Here is a 21,304-nt window from a genome sequence, read left to right as displayed (position 1 = left end):
GTATAAAAGACATGCTGTGAAAGAGAGACAGAGATTGATAACAAGTATGATTCAGTGCAGGGAGGTCTTTTAGCACATAGTGATTGAAAAAGAAACATCCATCATGGGTGGATGCATCTGGGAGTTATTTTTTCTAAACAGGCTCAGATTTGACCAATCAGATTACTGCATATGGCAATGAGTACTTTGTGGCTCAAAACCTGGAACTGAAAGTCCAACAACATGTGTTGGTTCTCGTAGAGCTGCTGCTCCGTCAATCACAGCAGCTCCTTGGTGCAGGTGACCGTCAGGTGAGCACAGGAGCTGCTCACTTAGAGCACGCAGCAACACGAGATATGAGCAAGCGGAGTGAGGTATGGGGTCTTCACAACCCCTGTTCTCTGTACACCATCAGGACACTTGGCTGCAGGCTGCTTGCGTCAACCCCAGGGAAAAGGGTAACATCTCCTGGGTCTGGGGGTTGTACACATGGGTGCTCACAGACACAAACTCTATCTTCCTTGGCTGCTACCTTAACCCTTTAAGACCTACCATAGAACCAAGTCCGCCAGAGCTTATATTATATTTTTACATGCTGTGGAGCCATTTTTGGGAGCATTTCAAGTTGCTATACATCAATACAACCATTATAGCCCAGATTTTAATAATATGTATTCATTAAGTGCATAGTAATTACATAAATTGCAAAAAAGTGCAATAAACTACAAAAAAATTGAAAATCGTTTTTGATTTTTTAACATATATTTGTAGTTAGAGAAATTTAAGAGGCTTATCCCTCAAAACTGTAAATACAAAAAAGTTGCACAAAATAGTTTCCCACCACAGGAAATTTATTTTGAGTGTCTTCATAGTTTTATTTTTGAAATACACCAATTTTTATACACTGCAGGAAAAACGAAAATAAATATTATACTGCAAATTTGCAAAAAAGCAGCATATGCATCAAAATAAACTATTTCCAGCAGTGCAATATGAGTCCTAAGCATCCCAGAAACGACACAGAAAGTCATAAAGTCAAAGATAACTTTTAAAAAGAGCAGTATAGGCCCTGAGGCCCTGATCGCAAAAAAGACTACATTTCCGCGAAAATGACGTCACTTCCGGTTTCGGCCAGGTAATGGCGGAAATGCAAAAGTTCGCGCTGACGTCTATTCCAACGTAGGAAGTGTTTTGAACAGCTGATCGGACCGGCAAAGCGTGTTTCTGGAATATTATGTTTTTGTTCCTGCAAGCGCTTTTTATGCAGTTTTTGCAAAGCTTTATGTGGAAGGAAACCGTGACCTAGGACAAGCTGATGGCACAATATGTAAGTACAACTCCTCCGGTTTCATATGCAAAAAAATTTTTTGCGCTAGCTTACGTGGTTGCAGTGCTACCGGGATTTAAAAATAGTTATGCATAACAGAGCGTTCCCGCTCCGATCGGCTCTAAAGGGTTAAAGCATATCATGCGCTGTTGATCTTGCGTGCTGCTCAACATTCAATATTTAGTATTTACTGTTACTTACACGTAGATAGGTTGTTGCTTTGACCTCTGTTTTGTGTTGTTCTCTTGTTGTTTGTTTTCTTTTTTCTTCTGTTAACAGGTGACCCAATGGATTTTCTCAGTGTCTTCTCTTACTGTCCCCCGATTCCCTCTGTTTTTCTTTCCCCCTTTTCTGTCTAATTGTCTGTCCAATTTTTAATAACTTAAAATAAATAAATAAATAATAATAATAATGATAAAGATCAATCAAGTGGACCAATATCACATTGACACATTTTCCCCACTTGAAGAAATAAACCCATTGGGCATCTTTCCTGGCCCTCAGACAATTCTGATTGCTAAAGTACCGAACGGGACAGAAAAACAAACAAACAAACAAACAAAAAACAGGACTCATCAAAGAGCTAGAACAACATTTATTCTAACAGTAAAAGTCTCAGCGAACTTTAATCAACAATAAGAACAGAAAAGTCTCCTCTGCTTCACCGAGACATGGCTGAACCCAGCGGTGCCGGACCACGCCATCCAGCCGGCCGAGTTCTTCTCGGTTCACCGCATGGACAGGACACGGGACTCGGGGGAGTCAAGGGGAGGCGGCGTGTGTTTAATGGTGAACAACAACTGGTGCAACAGTGCGAACGTTGTTCCTCTCACACGCTCCTGCACACCAAATCTGGAACTACTGTCCATCATGTGTCGTCCTTTTTATCTACCTTGGGAATTTACATCGGTCATTATAAGTGCCGTTTATATTCCACCACAAGCGGACACGGTCACCGCCTTATGCGAGCTGCATGAGGCACTCACACAGCACCAGACACAACACCGGGACGCTGCGCTTATTGTGACGGGGGACTTTAATAGCGCCAACCTCAAACGCGCAGCGCTGAACTTTTATCAACACATCACCTGCCCCACCAGAGGTGAAAGGACACTGGACCACTGCTACACTACGGTCAAGGACGGCTACAAGGCACAACCCCGCCCTCCGTTTGGCAAATCTGATCACGCCGCCATCTTCCTCATGCCAAAATACAAACAAAGGCTGAAACAGGAAGTTCCAGTTCAGAGGAAGGTCGCGCGCTGGACGGATCAGTTGGTGGCCGCGTTACAGGACGCACTTGATGACGCAGACTGGGGCATGTTCAGAAACAGCTCCGATGATGATGTCAACGTGTTTACGGAAGCGGTTGTGGGATTCATCAGGAAACTAGCGGATGATACCGTGGAGACAAAGACTATCACAACGTTTCCCAACCAGAAGCCGTGGGTGGATAAAACCATCCGCGACGCTCTGAGATCCCGCACCGCTGCCTACAACACGGGACTCACGACGGGGGACATGGACCCGTACAAAGCCCCGTCATATAACGTGCGGAGGGCGGTGAAAGAGGCGAAGTAGCGCTACGGGAGGAAACTAGAGTCACAACTCCAACAGAGTGACTCTAGGAGCCTGTGGCGGGGACTAAGGACAATAACGGACTATAAAGCACCAACAACCGGTATGACGAACGCGGCCGTGACTTTGGCAGACGAGCTGAACACTTTCTATGCTCGCTTCGAGGCTGCAGCTAAGGACTCCAACAATGCTAGTGTTAGCGGCGCTAACGGCTGCAGACAGGAAGATACTGCCAGCACCGGAAACGTGCTCGTCATCTCCGAGCATGAAGTAAGGAGAGCCTTCAAAAGAGTGAACACCAGGAAAGCAGCAGGACCAGACGGCATCCCAGGTCGTATCCTAAGAGACTGCGCATACCAGCTAGCTCAGGGGTGCCCAATCCCGGTCCTCGAGAGCTACCGTCCTGCAGCTTTTAGATGCATCCTTGTTCCCACACACCTGAATCAAATGAATGGCTTGTTATCAGGCCTTTGCCAAACAGGATGGCATCCTGAAGAGGTAATCAAACCATTTGATTCAGCTGTGTTGGAGTAGGGATGCATCTAAAAGCTGCAGGATAGTAGCTCTCGAGGACTGGGATTGGGCAGCCCTGAGCTAGCTCCTGTGTTCACTGAGATATTCAACATCTCTTTATCTCAGTCAGTGATCCCCACATGCTTCAAAGAGTCCATCATTGTTCCTGTCCCGAAGAAACCCCACCCTGCTTCTCTCAATGACTATCGCCCTGTAGCCCTCACCTCAGTAGTGATGAAGTGCTTTGAACGCCTGGTCAGAGATTCATCATTTCTTCACTACCAGACACACTGGACCCACTACAGTTCGCTTACCGTCCAAATCGTTCCACAGACGATGCCATCTCTCATCTCCTCCACACATCACTCACTCACTTGGACACTAGAAGGGGGAATTATGTTAAAATGCTCTTCATAGACTACAGCTCTGCATTTAACACCATAATTCCCTCCACACTCACCACCAAGCTGGAGCATCTGGGACTCAGCTCATCTATGTGTCAGTGGATCTCCAACTTCCTAACTGGCAGACCACAGGCAGTAAGGATGGGCGGACATGTCTCAGCCTCCACCACTCTCAGCACTGGAGCCCCCCAGGGGTGTGTCCTGAGCCCCCTGCTGTACTCTTTGTACACATATGACTGTGTGGCCACTACCAGCTCCACCACCATCATCAAGTTTGCTGACGACACCGTCGTGGTGGGCCTGATCTCTGATAACAACAAGACGGCCTACCTGAAGGAGATTAGGAATCTGGAGAACTGGTGCCAGAGGAACAACCTCCTTCTAAACGTCAGTAAGACAAAGGAGCTTATAGTGGACTTCAGCACTAAGCAGGGGAGGAACTACCAGACCCCCGTCATCAACGAGTGCCCAGTGGAGAGAGTGGACAGCTTCAAATACCTCGGAGTTCACATCACGCAGGACCTGTCATGGTCCTGTCACATCAACACCGTGGTGAAAAAGGCCCGTCAGCGTCTCTACCACCTCAGACGCTTGAGAGACTTCCAACTGCCCTCCAAGGTGCTCAGGAACTTTTACTCGTGCACCATAGAGAGCATCCTGGCGGGAAACATCTTAACCTGGTTCGGGAACAGCACCATGCAGGACAGACGAGCTCTACAGAGGGTTGTGCGGTCAGCTGAGCGCACCATCCGCTCCGAGCTCCCTGACCTGCACTCAATCTACAGCAGGCGGTGCTGGACCAAGGCCAGGAAGATTGTGAAGGACCTCAGCCATCCCAACAACAGACTGTTCTCTCTGTTGAGGTCAGGAAAGCGATTCCGCTCCCTGAAGACCAACACAGAGAGACTGAGGAGGAGCTTCTTCCCGCAGGCGATACGGTCTCTCAATCACACCACCACACAGTACTGACCCACACATATAGTTCTTACACACACACTGGACATTCTGGACATTGTTTTCACTTCATCACTTAAATCACTTTAAGCATATTTGCACTGCACAAGACATAATGTGGATTGCACAACACTGGACATTATATTCTTCATTTCCGGTTAATACTTGTACAGCTGCTGTTATTGTATATATATTTATTTATATTTCTTCATACATTCTTATATAGTTCTATATTGTGTATTTTGTTGTACAGTTATTTTATTTTCAACTTTAATTTATATATTTTATCTTATTCTTTCCCAGTTAAATTTACCCTTCATTCTAATTTGTGTTGTACAGTTATTTCATTTTTAACCTTAATTTATATTTTATTCCTTCCTAGTTAAATTTACCCTTTTTAATTTTTCATATTTATTTCCTATCTTATTCATAGCCTTTTCCTTTTTTGTTTTCTTTAGGTCACGAGCAGTTGTCCAAGCATTTCACTACATATCGTACTGTGTATGACTGTGTACGTGACAAATAAAATTTGAATTTGAATTTGAAAGTCTAAAACCTGAACACCTGCACGGGAACAATGCGAGGCTTTTAATCTAAAAGGTCTTTTGCAAGAAACCAGGTGAGCAGGCAGGTGGCATTAACCTGGAAAGAGTTTATATGCTGTGCTTTCTGAGCTCAGAGACCAGCAGCGCCTCGACCTGACAGGAAGTGCACACAGAAACCTTGCTGACATCACAAACTGATGCAGTCACTTCGGCGCCACTGAGAGGTGAGCGAGGGTTAGATCAGTCAGTCACAGGAAGCTCCGCCCAGAATCCTTGCTCTTTATGATTGTGTTTCCCTTTTAAACACTTTGTTCTCCTGCAGGTCCAGTCCTGTCGCCACAGAAACAAGTCCTGACCCATGTACCTGGAACCATAGAAGAAGAATAAAATAATAAATGATATTTAAAAAAGACCTTAAATCCCACAACATAAAAACATTTCGACCAATGAAATGCTTTAGAGTGAAGGACAGCAGTGAATCGCCGCTGACGTGGATTTATGCACAGCTGCAGGTGAGCTCACCTCACTGAAGGATGCATTTTTTCTTTTTCTTCAAACGCTTTCTTCCTGTGTGACCACTGCCTTCTGGAGATCAAAGAGAGGATAAAATTGGTCGGTTTCTAGATATAAAGCTTATTTCATCATAAACACTAAAGGATGTTCTATCATCGTCTTGATGCGACCTTACAGCCTGAGCCTCAGCTCACCATGTCACAGGAAACACTAATGTTCAGGAACAGGAAGTGACCTCATAGACTCAGAGCTACATCACAACAGCCACACTGACCCGGCTACATCACCATGGTATGGCAATCTCGACTCCACTCAACTGCAATCTGCGGCCGAGTCTCCGTCACTCTGCTGCAAACACTGAACACAACTTGGGCTACGTCCACACGCACACAGGTATTTTTGAAAACGCAGATTTTTCTATGCGTTTGCACCTTTCGTCCACACGTAAACGGCGTTTTTGGTCACTGAAAACAAAGATTTTTAAAAACTCCGGCCAGGGTGGATATTTTTGAAAACTCCGTTTTTGCATTTACGTGTGGACAAGAAAAACAGAGAAAACGCAGCGTCAAAGGTGTGCGCATTTTTTGACGTCACACTGTGCGCCACGTTATTGTTTCGGTGACATGAATTTCTACAATACTGTTACTGTTAATTGTAGTCTCTGCAGTGTTTACATGCTTACATATACACACACACAGTTACTGTCACTCCACACATACGACTCAGTTCTGCTTCTATGCCCCAGCTTTGTTTACTTTTTCCCACCGAGGCTTCTAGACTTCTGATTGGCCAACATTTCTGCACGGTTAGGAATATATCGCTACCTGTTGCTTTGGCATGTTCCTAGCAGCGTTTTCCTTCATTTCTGCCTTTACGTGTGGACGGGATTATTTTTTTAAAACGAAAACGGAAAATCTCCGTTTTCAAAAATACCCGTGTACGTGTGGACATAGCCTTGATCTGTGTGGGTGGGCTGTGGGACAGGAAGCATTAAAATTTCCATGTTTCAGAAACAAACAGCAGCACTGAGCGTGCTCAAAGCCTGAAGCAGAGAGCACAGCGCCTCACTCTACCTGCCGGGCTGGTGTCTAAGGTGTTCAATGCGTTCTGGGGAGCAGAATCTTCCGGGTTAGGATCTTTGCTCCTGTTGACCTGGGTCACATCCTGCTGACTAGCTGCATGCTGGACTTCCTGCTGCGCCGGTCCGGTGTCCACTTCAGACTCCGGACCCTGGACCTCAGCTGCAGGGGGTTCACCGAGGGCCTGGAGCTCTGAGGCAGCTCTGTCTGGCTCTGGTTCTGGTCTGGTTCCAGCAGGTGGATGTGTGGGAGTCCGGACCTCCTCCCGAGGCTTCTCGGGCAAATCTGGCTTGTCTTGGGCCGCTGACATCTGCGTGACCCCGGGGTGACCTGAAAAGGAGAACTTGGGTCAAACGAGCAGTGGTGACAAGAAAGTCTGCAGAAGTCCTGCCGGGCTCTCACCTTCGACCCCACCGTCCGGCTCTGCCCGTGGCCTTGTCTTCCTCAGCCTGCAGCCCTTCCTGATCTCGGCCAGCAGGTTGTCGACGATGCATCCTTCGTCCCAATTGGCCATGTCCGTCCTAACTGCAGCACAGAAACACGTTCCCCTGTGAGCTTAGCGCACATGTCACAAACAACAGGTGAAAGCTGTCACTGCGTCACCTGACAGCCTCATAGGTACAGCAGCATTTAATCTTTACAAACTTCCTTCTCGTCCTGATGCTGTCACATCATTTCCTTTAAATATTCAGCTGCTGATAAACTGTTGCAGAGAAATGTTGCTGATGTCAGCTATTGATTCTCGACCTGTCAGTCACCGGCCCTTCACGTCTCACCTGTTCTCCACTTGCCCTCCACTTGTACTTGACCTGTCCTTCACCTGCCACACCTGGAGAGACAGGTGAGGGACACCTTAAGGAGGGAGGATTTAAGGTGAAATGATGGTGTCTGACTTACTGATCTTTCTGGTGGGGGCTTCTTCTCTCAGTTTCCTCCCTTCGTCCAACCTCTTCTCCTGCTCCCTGTGACCTTCGTTCTCCTGATGGAAGAATAAAAGGAACACACAGTTCAAACTTCAACAGGCTAACCGGCCCCCCAGAGAGGGCGGAGCTTAACATTTACAGGGAAACAGGACTAATGTGTGGCAGCTACCACACTTTGTCACGGTTGAAGTCAGAGCCGATTGGCTGGCTGAGACACAGTTTAAATGACACATGCAAACGTGCGGCAGGGTATGAGTCCTGCAGACTGAGCCGCACTGCGATTGGCCGCTGACCTTGAGGGTTCGAAGGAAGAGGTCTCTGAATGTCTTGATGGTGCTGAAGAGCTCTTCGAGAGAGAAGCTGCTGCTGTCCTCACAGAGGTAGGCGGACAGGTGCTTCCTCTGCTCCTCCACAGATGACAGCAGGAGTTGCAGCTGCTCAACAGCCTGCAGGCTCTCCTGGTAACACCACATAAGAACAACAGGTAAGTTCACCTGGAAGAGCAGGTCTGTCCCACTAAAACGGTGTCAGTTAGTGCACAGACTGGATTTATCTGCCCGTAAAGGTGACAGCCTCATCCCGAGTGACTCACCTGTACGGTGGACAGGTACTGCTCCTTCATGTCAGATGAGGAGGAAACGCTCCTCTCTGAGTTTTTCAGCCGTTTGTTTAGAGTGTTTGTTTCAGACTGAATAGAGTCCAAGCTGAGCCTGCAGGTGGAGTCAGAGGGCAACATTTAACACCGCTGCAGGCGAAACACCTGAGCTACCACGTCACAGACTCCGCCCAGCAGTCTGTACGTGACTGAACTCTTATATGTGTTTACCCAGCAGCCTTTGCACAGATCTCCAGTTCATCGGGCAGGTTGAGCAGGTCGGGGTGATTCTCTTCAGCCTCCTAAGGGTCACAAACAGCAGCAACTGAAATATTATGAGAATACTGCAGTATTCCCCAGTATTCGTAGTATTCCCAGCATTACCTGCAGGATGTGGTGCAGCAGCGTGACTCTCGACTTGTTGGCTTTGGTTTCGGTCAGTTTGAGCAGAGTGCTGATCTTAAAGCCTTCAGCATTCCCTGTGCGAGTTCCCTGATGGACCATACATCACATGACAAAATCAGACTACCAGCCTTTAGATTTTATTTCAGCTAAATAACAGACTGATTTATGATTTGGCAACTAAATGAACTGTCTTGGTAGACAGTCTCTGTTGGTAGATTTGTGCTGAGCTAATAGTTGGTGCTGAGTCACACCTGCCTGAATGTGCAAACAAACAAAAACAAAAAAAACAAACAAAACACTCCTCGGATGAACTGTTAGTGCAATCAACCTCACAGCTGTGATATTACTGCTTAGATAACTTCATAAAAACTTCATCAGAGGCTCAAGTTAGCTGATGTGAAGTCCAGCAGTTGCTAGCAGCCCACTCCACAGCAGAGACACGGACATGACTTATTTTTCTTGCACGAAAGGACAAGCATCATGGTGCAGTGGAACCAGCATCCAGGACATAAACAGCTGCATTATACTGCTAACATCTGCACAGACAGCATGTTAATGCTAAGCTAGCCAAGAACTTAAGGCCCTTTCACATAGGATGCGGCACACTGACCGCTAGCTTGTTCTCCACCTGTCTCGCTTAGCGTAAAGGACCCAAACTCTGTGTTGTGCTGGCCGATGCGCTCTGCTTGGAAGTCTTTTTTTTGTTACCACTCTACGAGTCTGTATTAAACCTATATCTCTCTGACTTTGTGTCCTTCACAAGAGTTTGTGTTGAATTGTGTTCAAATTTTTAATAAAAAAAAAAAAAAAAAAAAAAAAAAATCGCTCATTCATATAGATGAAAGCTTTCAACTATCCAGACTAGTGAAGAGTGTGTCGTCCCCAGAGCTGTTAAGAGGCTCTGGAGGTCCCCATACATGCACATAAACCTGTGTGAAAAAGTTCACAGAACTCTGATACGCACTGATACGAATGTTTTCCTTCATCGTGTGATGGAATTTAGTGCAGTGGTAGTCTTCGATTCTATTGGTCGTGTGACACAGCGCACATGCCGAGTACTCCTCACTGACGTGCTGCACTGTACTTGGCGCAGCGGGAAACTATTACTGTGCGGTGCAGCAGTGGAAACAAATGTGCTTCACAGCGCTGCACGTGTAAATGTAGTCTCAGGTCTACACTGGTCACTGATGATCATGTAACGCTGCTTCAGGTTGGACGGGCATATGGCAGACTGCAAAGCAACAAGTGATGTGTAATAGATTACTTTTTCTGAGTAACGACCCCAACACTGGTCAGAGTTTGTGTTTGAGTTTGTTTGTGTGGTTTGAGTCTTCGGGAAGAGAACTGCTTTAGGACCGTCACTGAGCATGCCACACAAAGTAATCAGATTACAAGGAGTAAAAGAAAAAAGATTCTCACATAGTTGAGAAAGTTTCCGACACTCAGGATTAGTTTACAGAAGACTGGCAGCCGAGCGCTCTCCTTCACACCTGCACACAAAACAACACACACAAACAGAAACAAGAACACCACCACAGCAGCCAAACGTGCGTGTGCAGCCAGTGTGTTTGTTGTGTAGCTGCTGTGTGTTTGTCATGTGTATACACACTCTCATAGTCTCCAACACACAGCTGCTCTCCTCACACAGCAACATACACTCAATCCTCAGAGAGTAACTGCAACACACACACACACACACACACACACACACACACACACACACACACACACTGCGAGTGAGTGGACCTGTGGTGAGCTGTGCTTATTTATCTGTGCTTGATGTGTGCTGCAGCTGGCGCTGTCCTCACACCTGGGCAGATCAATGAGCTGCAGGTAAAACTGATCTGCTGATGCCAACTTGTCCCGCTCTGCCAGATGAGACTTCAGGTTCCCTACCTGAGGAGGGAAAGATGAGATACAGGTCAAGTACAGGTGAAGGACAACTGAAGCACAGGTGAGGGGCAGGTGAGAGACAGGTGGAGAACAGGTGAAGCGCAGGTGACCTCTGCTCTGACCTCATGTTTCTCTGGGAGGAGTTTAATGAACTGTTTCAGGGCCTCGACATCAAACTTTGATCGGTCTCCTCTTCGGATGAGATCCACAAAGTCCTCGTGGGAACTGCAGGTGAGACAGGTCAGGTGATACAGGGGTGGTGATGTCACAGCACAGATGTTTTTAATTGGCTGCAAGACTCAGAAAAAGAACAGTCACCATTTGAAGTGCTTGAGGAAGATGTGGAGGTTAAGGCTCTTCTTGGCGTCGATGAAGGACACCTGTGGACAGAATTGAACATGTGGATGTGAAAAAGGTAAAACCTGTAACGCCACACCTGTAAGGTGAAGACAGAGAAAGCTACGGCACCTCTTTGGGCTCCGTCTTTGACTTGGTTCTGGTCTTGGTCTCAGTCGGAGGGAGACTGAAGAGCTGCTCAATGCTGCAGTAATCTGGCTCCATGGAGTCCAAAGATGTCGACGTCCACAGAGACTCGTGGCCTGTGGACAGAGTGACGTCAGCTTGGATGAATCCTGCACCTGACCTGGGCCAACACCAGGCCTCACCTGACACCAGTCTGGATCGAAGTTTCTGCCAGTTCAGCTTCTTCATCCGCAGTGTTGGGCAGGGGGTGTGGCTTGAATTAGGAGCAGAGCTGCTATATAACCTGCCCAGACTTTGAACTGTCTCAGCTCTGATGTCACCTGGAGGAGAGGGGGGGAGTGGAGGTCCAGCACCAGGTAAGGGTGGGGGTGGAGGGGGAGGAGCCATAGCACCAGGTAAGGGTGGGGGTGGAGGGGGTGGAGGGAGAGGAGCCATAGCACCAGGCAAGCGTGTGGGCGGCAGTGGAGGGGGTGGAAGGGGAAGAGTCATAGCACCGGGTAAGGGAGGAGGTAGAGGGGGGGCATAGGAAGTGGGAAGAGCCGGAGGCAGTGCTGCTGCAGTGGGGGCTGTTGGAGCATCTTTGGTGAGTGCCCCTGATTGGCTGGGAGGACTGTCTGGTAGTCTAGTCTGGACCGCCCTGTCGATGGCAAGATTGGGTGAGTAAGTCTTTCGGGGGAGGAGCTTCTCCAGCAGGTGATCTGCAGAGTCTACCTCAGCTGCGATCAAGAAAAACAGAGCCGGTGAATTCACCTTCGCCTGATCCTGTGAAATGCCCTCAGCTTTGATCATACTCTGCCTGCTGTCATTTATACAAACTGACATAAAACAGGGCCTGCATCTGAACCTTAAGGGACTCTTTACAGGGGTCATCGTTTATATAGAGAGGACACTTCTACAAAGAGGCGGAATCAGAGCTGGACCCAGTGATCTGTTGTTGGATGCGCCCCCATACTTACCATCCTGAGCCAGCAGGGTGGCTCGATCCATCAGCAGCTCCAGAGCACACCAGACCTCAGCTCTGTCTGGACCCACCAGCAACAAGGCCTGAAGGATGGACAGCAGCTGCACGGAGGATGGATGGCTGGACACCTGAACGCAGAGAGGGTCAGGACAGGTTATTTTGGCTACGTTCACATTGCAGGTGTTAATGCTCAATTCCAAATTTTTGACCAAATCCGATTTTTTTTGTCTGCTTGTTCACACTACAAATAAAATGCGACAGCAAACACGCTCTAGTGTGAACCCTCGAAGCGGCCCGCATGCGCAAAAGAAGACGTCACACACAACGCGCTCTGTTTAGACCCAGAGCAAATAATATTGTTTGACTGATGGCCCTTAATATAAAGACTTCGGACTTTACGTTTCCCAATTTTTGCTTTAAGTTATTTTGTTATTTACATAATAATGTAGATAACCTAATAATTATCCTTATTGCTGTTTTAGAGAGGAGCAGTGCTTCAAAGAATAGTTGCAGATTTCTGTCAAAATCTGCAGATTATACAGTACAAATAAAATGTTCACGTTGTCTTTCCAACAGTTTCATTAACATCTACACTGGATGGCCAGGAAGCGTTCGCGATGTCATCTCCGGCGCTAATAATTGGCATCTGTCTTGTGTCAGTGACGTACAAGACGGATTTAATGCGACGTGACCATTCAAACAGCAGTCGCTTTCTAAAACATCGGATATGTATTGGATTCAGTACCACATACGAAAGTGACCCAGATCGGATTTATTCCGTTCACACTGTCATACCATGGTCGGGTATGGGTCGCATAGGGTCAAAAAAAAAAAAAAAAAAAAAAAAAAAAAATCGGATTTGATGTGCTTTCGACTGCAGTTTGAACGTAGCGTCTGTCTCCTTACATTTCTATCATTGAAAAGAGAACTACCAGCAGTGTCACTTTCACAGATGCTGCACCAATCGCTCTGAAGGTGACAGTGTTGGCTTCTGTAGTTTAAACCAGTGTTTCCCAATCTTTTGGAGCCACGGTACATATTTCACGTTAGAAAAATAACACAACCTACCACCAAACAAAAATGTCACAAAAAGAATATTGATAATTTTTCCCCGCGCACCAGGTATAGCAGAATTGGTTCAGTTTGTTTAGATGTATCTGTCCCACTGCGCAAGTGTCCAGTGAAGGGGGGCATGGCTACGCACAGGCGGGAAGGGGAAGTAGGAGTTTTTTGGAGTGTCCGTTTTTTCTTGTGTGGAGGAACGAAAGAAGGCAACCATTCAAGTTGGAGTTAACATACCAGTTGTGTGATTATTGGACTAACAAGTTTGTCCCCAATCTACCCTTTTTTTGCTTTCTTCTGACCACTACTAATGCTAGGGCCTTCGTCTGGGTCGGAATTTTCTCAAAGACCCAGGTCAGACTCACTATTTTTCTTTTCAAATATTTATTTATTGCTATTACGTGCTGCGTCGTTTCACTCACAGCATGACTATTATATAAGTAAGTAAGTAAGTAAAATTTATTTATATAGTACATTTCACAGATAAAAATCACAAAGTGCTTTACAATAAGATCAGACATACAAGTTAAAATTAATTAAAAGCCCGTTTGTATAAAAATGTCTTCAGCTGCTTTTTAAAGGAGTCAGTAGAGCCTAGACAGCGTAAAGACAACGGCAGAGAGTTCAACAGCCTATGTGCCAGTGCCTGAAAAGCCCGATCCCCACGTGTTTTAAACCTAGTACGTGGGACCACCAGTAGCCTCTGACTTGAAGACCTAAGTGCTCGGGATGAAGCACGAGGTTTCAGCAGGTCAGAGATATACTGGGGAGCTTCACCGTGCAGAGCTCTAAAAGTTACAACTAAAATTTTAAAATGAACCCTAAAATTTACAGGCAACCAATGAAGAGAAGCCAAAACTGGAGTAATGTGTGACCTCTTGTTTGCACCAGTTAAAAGTCTTGCCGCTGCATTCTGTACAGACTGAAGGCGATCCAGAGCTGATTTGCTGAGACACGTAAAAAGACCGTTACAATAATCCAAACGAGAAGAGATAAAAGCATGAAGAATCATCTCAAGTTCTGCCTTTGACACCAGTAGCCTGAGTTTAGAAATGTTTCTTAGATGATAAAAACAGTTCCGGGCAAGTTGTTTAGAGTGTTTCTCAAGAGACATTGAACTGTCAAATATAACACCTAAGTTTCTGAGACTCGACTGAAATGAAGGGTCTAAAAAACTGATATGCTGCCTAATTTCTGAGAGCATGTGATCAGGTGCAATAATCAAAGTTTCTGGTTTATCTGCATTTAACTGAAGGAAATTGTCATTTAACCATTGTTTGATTTCTGACAGACAATTATTTAAACAAGACAATTTATACAACTCAGAAGCTTTGAAAGAACAGTACAACTGAATGTCATCAGCATAGAGATGATAAGAAATATTATTGTAACGTCTGATAATGTGGCCTAGAGGGAGTATATACAGCAAAAAGAGAATAGGACCTAAAACAGATCCTTGAGGTACCCCAGAAGACAGAACTGATGTTTCTGACAGCACATGATTTACACGGACAGTAAAGGATCTCTCAGATAGATACGACATAAACCATTTTAAAACAACACCAGTAATCCCAAACAAGTCCTTCAGCCTATTTATCATGATGCTGTGATCAACAGTATCAAAAGCAGAGCTGAGATCCAACATAACCAGAACAGTGTACTCTCCAGAGTCTGCTGCCATCAGAATGTCACTAGACACTTTAAGCAAAGCGGTTTCAGTGGAGTGCAATTTGCAGAAACCAGACTGGAAAATGTCCAGAACGTTGTTCTTTTCCAAAAAGTTGTTAAGTTGTTCTGCAACTGTTTTTTCCAAGATCTTTGACACCAATGGTAATTTTAATATTGGCCTGTAACTGCTTGGAAGAGATGGATCCAAATTTGGTTTCTTTAATATTGGTTCAACAATAGCTTGTTTAAAATAGCTGGGAACTGAGCCAGTATAAAGAGAAGTATTAATTATTTCCAGAATACAGAGGCCAATAGAAATCAAACACACTAATGAAAAATGATGGAGGAAGTACATCAAGGTGGCTTGAAGTCAGTTTCATTCGACCAAGCAGAGCACTGATGTCCTGTAAGGTAACAGGAGTAAAAGAGGACCAGGTATCAGAGGTAAGCAACGTGTCAGTGTGATACTGAGAGGATGATGGAGAAATATTAGACCTGACAGCAGCGACCTATAATTTCTTCTTCATGTTCTTCTGTTTTACTGGCAGTCGGCAACCAATTTAATTAGAGCAGGTAGTTGTACTCCCCTCTAGTGGAAGATAATGTAATTGTTCTGCCCATTACTCAAGCCAATCGCTTAGAGCAGCGGTCCCCAACCTTTTTTGCGCCACGGACTGGTTTATGCCCGACAATATTTTCACGGACCGGCCTTTAAGGTGTCGCGGATAAATACAACAAAATAAAACTAGTACCGGTACCGAAAAAAAAAGAGGATTTATTCATAACACATGTGAAAAGACCCAGGAAAACCGAGTTAACGATAACAAAATAACGCTGAAAACCGATAAAAACCCTGAAAACCATACATTTCACACCTGAGCCTCTACTCTCGCGGCCCGGTACCAAACGACTCACGGACCGGTACAAGGCCCGGGGGTTGGGGACCGCTGGCTTAGAGTACCAACTGGGTGGAATAAGGTAATCTTCCACGGCACACCTTTGTGCCGCGGCACAGTGGTTGGGAAACATTGGTTTAAACGTTCCAGCTTGAGTCGCATCACTCTTTAAACTGTGGTTACCATGGTGTAGAGCATTGTGAAGACCTGCTGGTGGCTGCTCATATCAATCCCTCCGTACAGCCTCTCCATCTCCTCCATGTCCTCCGACAGAGAGTCTTCAAACACGTCACACTGGATGTTCAGGTCCTTGTCCTGCGTCTCCCTGCACACACAGACAGGAAACTGATTGGAAACACGATTGATTATTGATTAATAACTGATGTAAGCAAAGTGAGAATGAAGCCAGTACCTGAGCCTGGGGAGCAGGTCCAGCAGCTGCAGACCTAAAAATCACAGACACATATATCACTTCTTATTTTGGTCAAGCAGCAGGACACACTCACACCATGACGACCTCTGAGGGTCTGACACTCGAGCCCTCAGCGAGACCTGACTCCAGGAAAGCCTCCGTACAGGGATGTGATGTCACACTGTGACAGATATCAAGCTCCTCCTACACATAACTCTGATAACAGTTTAATTCAACTTTATTTATACATCGCCAAATCACAACAACAGTCACATCAAGGTCTTTCTGTTGTGAGGTAAAGACCCTACAACATGATGAAAACAGTGATGTCAGCAATGACATCATGATGATGATGTCAGGGGTGATGTCAGAGTGGTGATAAACAGTTCGTTTTACCGATGAACTCCTGCCGCACCCGGTGCCTCCTCCTCAGCTCCTCCTCCTGCAGCACGAGGACGTTGACCACACTTAGCAGCGTCACCATGTAGGGGATGTTGTTGGTGGCGTGAAGCTCATTCATGATCACGCTGAAGCGATACTGCTGCTTCTTCAGGCTCTGAATACAGACACAGGAAGTGACAGGTCAGAGGACGGACACAGTTCGTTTACACCTTCATTAAACACAACTTCCTGCTTCAGTCTGACTGAAGTGTGATGATTAAACACTCCTAATAGCGGTGTGTGTGCGTGTGTGTACATGTTATGTTTAGACAACTTTGTGAGGACAGAAAATTGGCATGCCACTATACTTGTGGGGACCAACAGCCCTTATGGGGACAAAGTGCCCATCCCCACAAGTTTGAAGACGTGTCTGAGGCTTAAAATGTGGTTTTAGTGTCAGGGTTACAGTTAGGTTATGGTTAGGCATTCATTTTTGATGGTTAGGGTAAGCAGCTAGGGAAAGGGTTATGTCAATGAGATGTCCTCACTAAGATAATAAAACGAGTGTGTGTGTGCAGACGTGTGGTATCCCATGATTCCATGCTGTAAGTTCAGAGCCTGTGAGAACAGGCTGGGCGGGGACGATAAGATCTGCAGCGTCTGAGGCTCAGCTGTTTGTTGTGGTGTATCTGCAGTCACGCCCTGATGGTACACAGACCACGTCGTCGTTGCTCTCACCTGGCAGCGAGGAGCTGTGGTGGAGCTTTGTGAGCTATCTGCTGACTTAGGTAATCAGCCAGTGGCTTTCAGTTTGAGCTGTTCTGCTTGTTGTGTTAGCCTTGAAACTAAGTGAAACTGACTCGCACTTCCTTTTGCTAACGTCATGCCGATAAAGCTTTTCAAACCGACCCAAATGGCCTGCTCATGTCTCCCCATCCAGCTCATGCGACATCTGTTGGTTTGTCCATCAAGCAGGTAAACATGCCCCTCTAAACAAATGAAATCAGCCAAGAGAGCCTCTGAAAGTGACCTGGACCTACAGCAACATTTAAGTGTTAATATGACTGAGCGCCAACTGTCCTGACTGCCATCGTGAGGCAGAGTTCAGATTACTTAAACTGATCTCATGAAATCACAAATCACCTCAGAGGAGACAGAGAAGGAAGGGAAAAAAGGAAAAAGGAAGGACAGGAAGGAAATAAAGAGAGAGGAGGAAGTGGACGAGGACATGAGCATACCTTGTAGTTGTCGAGTGCATCGAAGGCGAGGTGGTGTCCCCGAGGGTCGAAGACGGCAAGAGCAGCCACCAGCTGGAACAGCTGCATCTTCACCATGACATTGGACGTGTCGAGAGCTGAGGGCTTATAGGAGGAGGTGGAGTTACCGCTTTCATAAGTAATGACTCGGAGTCGTCATCTTCACCTCACAGGTACACCGGCTACCTGCTTAGCTTAGGCTGGAACAGCCACCTGAGTCTACCTGTTGCTCAGGGTAGCGTGTAAATATGATTTTAAGGTGGTTTTAAGGCAGATCTGCTTCATTCTAACTTTCTGGTCCTCCACCCACCTTGAGCCAGCATCCTGACGTAGCCCTCATTGTCCAGGATGAAATGCAGCCCTGCGGACGAGTTCATGATGGCCCGGACACAGCTGACGCAGGTGAGCTGCAGCAGAGCATTGGCGATGCGGGCGCAGCCGCGGCCCGACAGACGCTCCAGCGCCTCCAGCAGGAGGTCCAAACCCTGTAGTTCAAGAAACTGCACCATCCATGACCGATTACTCACCTCCAGCCGCCGCTGCAGACCCGAGTAGTTCACCACTGTGGGAACCTGGAGGGGCAGAGTGACCATCGGTCAGAGCTGTGAGACGCCTTCTCCTTCCCCTGGCAGGACTCCTGAGGTTCTGCTTCTTTCCTACCTGCAGCAGTCGGATGCAGAGCTCGGGGTCAGCGTTCTCCAGATTGGCCTCCACCTTGCCGTCAGTGACTGTGGCGAGGCCTCTGGTCAACTGGTCCTTTACCGCCCCCCATTTGGTACTGGTTGCCATGATGACAGGCCAAAGGTTTTACCGATGTTTGAGCTGATGAGGGTTAAAACAGATACAGGTAATCAATCACAAACAATCAATGACATCATCATCTTAACGTCCATGACAAGCAGACCTGACACAAGCGATGACATCACGCCCGTGTCAGCCTGCCTTGGGCTCACAGTTTCACATTCATTAACATGTCTCTGAGTCACAAACTGAGCTCCTCCAGTGGACGCCTTTATCTGCTCAGGAGATCAGGGTCCTATACTGTGATTGGACTCCATTTGGCTTTAGTTGTGTCATAAATTATTATTTGAATTATATTCTTGACCGAAAACTCGAGTCCACTTCTGATGTGGACCAGTTTTAACTTGGTTTTATTCAGCTCCAAATCAAAGCTCCAAATCACAACAACAGTCACCTTGAGATGCTGTACTGTCTTTGTACTCTCAACAACCATATGAGTAAGAAGTTTTATGACAGTGGCAAGGAAAACCTCAATTTTAACAGGAAGAAACCTCCAGCAGAGCCAGGCTCAGACCGGTTTGGGGTGAGGGAAGGAAGACAGGACAAAGGCACTCTGTGGAATGCATGAATAACAAGAAACAGAGAAAAAGAAGAAGAATGCAGTGAATCAGGCTGAAGGATCAGCTGATTAACAGACTGATAATAAAGCACATGATTGGCTCCAGTAACAGAAAAATAAACACGAAGCGCTCACAGCTATCGTGGCTGTGATTTGGAAAGTGAATGAATCAGACTGAAGGCTACGTGAATCCTGCACTCAGTGTGTTGCAGAGTCTTCATCAGTGAAGAAGAGTGACTGCACGTCACAGCGTGGTGGGTGAAATATGTCAGCTATGTGGTATTTCTGGTATTCAGTGCGTTTGCATGTCCTGACAGCTGAGCACACTCGCCACATTAACGCGCCGCTGTGAGAAAACCTGAACTTTAAACTTGAAAGGTGGAGTAGGTCAGTCACATGGTCAAAGGGTGTTTCCAGAGGCCTGGATTCAAATCTCCCCCGGGGCATTAGAGTTGTTCCAGTATCGGGAAAAACTGAGGGATGATCCTTTAAACCTGAAGCTCAGGTGTTTGTCATCATTTAACAACTTAAACAGACCTTTCACTGTACACATGCGCATATCTGTCAGTGGTACACCCTCACAGAAGAACAAATGCATTGATCTCAGTGCTGATGGATCAATACAGTTATTGGATAGGAGCAGACCCGCATGCTCCGATTCAAAGGTTCAAAAGTTTAAACATAGTTGTGGCTAAAAACCGCTGACAGGTCGAGCTGTGCCTGCCAAACCGGACGCCCTTCAAAATTAATCGAATTTAGTGTCTGAGCTTCAGTTCACTCGGTGCTGTGGTGGGTTCGGCTCGGCAACACCGGCCGGAGGACGGAGCAGCTTCAGCCGCTCCGCTGCTCCCACAGGTACAGGTGTATTTCACCGGGAACAGAAGAAGCTCATCACACAAACTTACCTGGAATCTGTCAGCAGGTCACTGAAAAGTTTTGGCTCACGAGCTGCTTCGTGTTTCCGTTAAAGAGACAGAGAGGCGGTAAGCTCGTGTCCTTATTGCAAACCCCGAGGGGGCAGCAGGCTCCCGCGGTCCCCGCTGAAGCTTCCAGAAACTCGGACAAAGTCTGAAGGACGGCTCGGTGTCTGCGAGAGTCTCCGCGCGAGCCTGTGGGCGGGGTCGGAGGGTCACAGTGCCAGCCGCCGATAGCGGGCGCATGCGCATAACTTCATTTCTGTTGCAGACAGTGGCGGTCCTAGCCTGTTTGGCACCCTGGGCGAACACCCCCCCCCCCACACACACACACACACACACACACACACAAAACATATTAAGGATTGTACATTAACACAAAACTCTTGTCGGAACCGTACTGAATTTCACCTGAGAAACACACACACACACACGAAGAGAGAGAGAGTATGCATACAGGGAGTGCAGAATTATTAGGCAAGTTGTATTTTTGAGGAATAATTTTATTATTGAACAACAACCATGTTCTCAATGAACCCAAAAAACTCATTAATATCAAAGCTGAATGTTTTTGGAAGTAGTTTTTAGTTTTAGCTATTTTAGGGGGATATCTGTGTGTGCAGGTGACTATTACTGTGCATAATTATTAGGCAACTTAACAAAAAACAAATATATACCCATTTCAATTATTTATTTTTACCAGTGACACCAATATAACATCTCCACATTCACAAATATACATTTCTGACATTCAAAAACAAAACAAAAACAAATCAGCGACCAATATAGCCACCTTTCTTTGCAAGGACACTCAAAAGCCTGCCATCCATGGATTCTGTCAGTGTTTTGATCTGTTCACCATCAACATTGCATGCAGCAGCAACCACAGCCTCCCAGACACTGTTCAGAGAGGTGTACTGTTTTCCCTCCTTGTAAATCTCACATTTGATGATGGACCACAGGTTCTCAATGGGGTTCAGATCAGGTGAACAAGGTGGCCATGTCATTAGTTTTTCTTCTTTTATACCCTTTCTTGCCAGCCACGCTGTGGAGTACTTGGACGTGTATGATGGAGCATTGTCCTGCATGAAAATCATGTTTTTCTTGAAGGATGCAGACTTCTTCCTGTACCACTGCTTGAAGAAGGTGTCTTCCAGAAACTGGTAGTAGGACTGGGAGTTGAGCTTGACTCCATCCTCAACC

General features: G+C 46.4%; 1 protein-coding gene across 1 annotated transcript; it reads right to left on the bottom strand.

Annotated features, from left to right (window-relative positions):
* Window positions 1–2,098: 2,098 nt before the first annotated feature.
* LOC146652876 (inverted formin-2-like) lies at window positions 2,099–20,307 on the bottom strand. Its single transcript, XM_085383167.1, has 24 exons — window positions 20,093–20,307; window positions 18,488–18,649; window positions 18,138–18,399; window positions 17,810–17,925; window positions 16,587–16,746; window positions 16,191–16,224; window positions 15,962–16,103; window positions 12,148–12,280; window positions 11,374–11,907; window positions 11,177–11,307; window positions 11,027–11,088; window positions 10,831–10,933; window positions 10,626–10,711; window positions 10,402–10,491; window positions 10,235–10,316; window positions 8,795–8,902; window positions 8,642–8,712; window positions 8,408–8,525; window positions 8,109–8,273; window positions 7,790–7,871; window positions 7,295–7,417; window positions 6,887–7,222; window positions 5,823–5,885; window positions 2,099–5,664 (listed from the first exon to the last, which is right to left on the bottom strand). Exons 2-23 carry the CDS (start codon window positions 18,614–18,616, stop codon window positions 5,824–5,826), a joined length of 3,129 nt encoding a protein of 1,042 aa, XP_085239293.1. The 5' UTR covers window positions 18,617–18,649; window positions 20,093–20,307; the 3' UTR covers window positions 2,099–5,664; window position 5,823.
* Between the last annotated feature and the right edge of the window lie 997 nt (window positions 20,308–21,304).

Source organism: Rhamphochromis longiceps, linkage group LG15, assembly GCF_057381845.1.
Source record: "Rhamphochromis longiceps isolate RC_006_pf linkage group LG15, R_longiceps_female_GT1.1, whole genome shotgun sequence".
NCBI lineage: Eukaryota > Metazoa > Chordata > Actinopteri > Cichliformes > Cichlidae > Rhamphochromis > Rhamphochromis longiceps.
Note: the sequence above shows the minus strand (reverse complement) of the source record. Positions and strands in the feature narration are given on the sequence as shown.

What these genes read in the sequence shown, in the direction of transcription:
- LOC146652876 (XM_085383167.1), bottom strand. Translation starts at nt 18,616, where the DNA reads ATGGCAACCAGTACCAAATGGGGGGCGGTAAAGGACCAGTTGACCAGA. An exon ending in TCACAATGCTCTACACCATG is followed by an intron (nt 12,281 to 15,961) that starts GTAACCACAGTT and finishes CTCTGCGTTCAG; the next exon opens with GTGTCCAGCCATCCATCCTC. An exon ending in ATCTGTGCAAAGGCTGCTGG is followed by an intron (nt 8,526 to 8,641) that starts GTAAACACATAT and finishes CTCCACCTGCAG; the next exon opens with GCTCAGCTTGGACTCTATTC.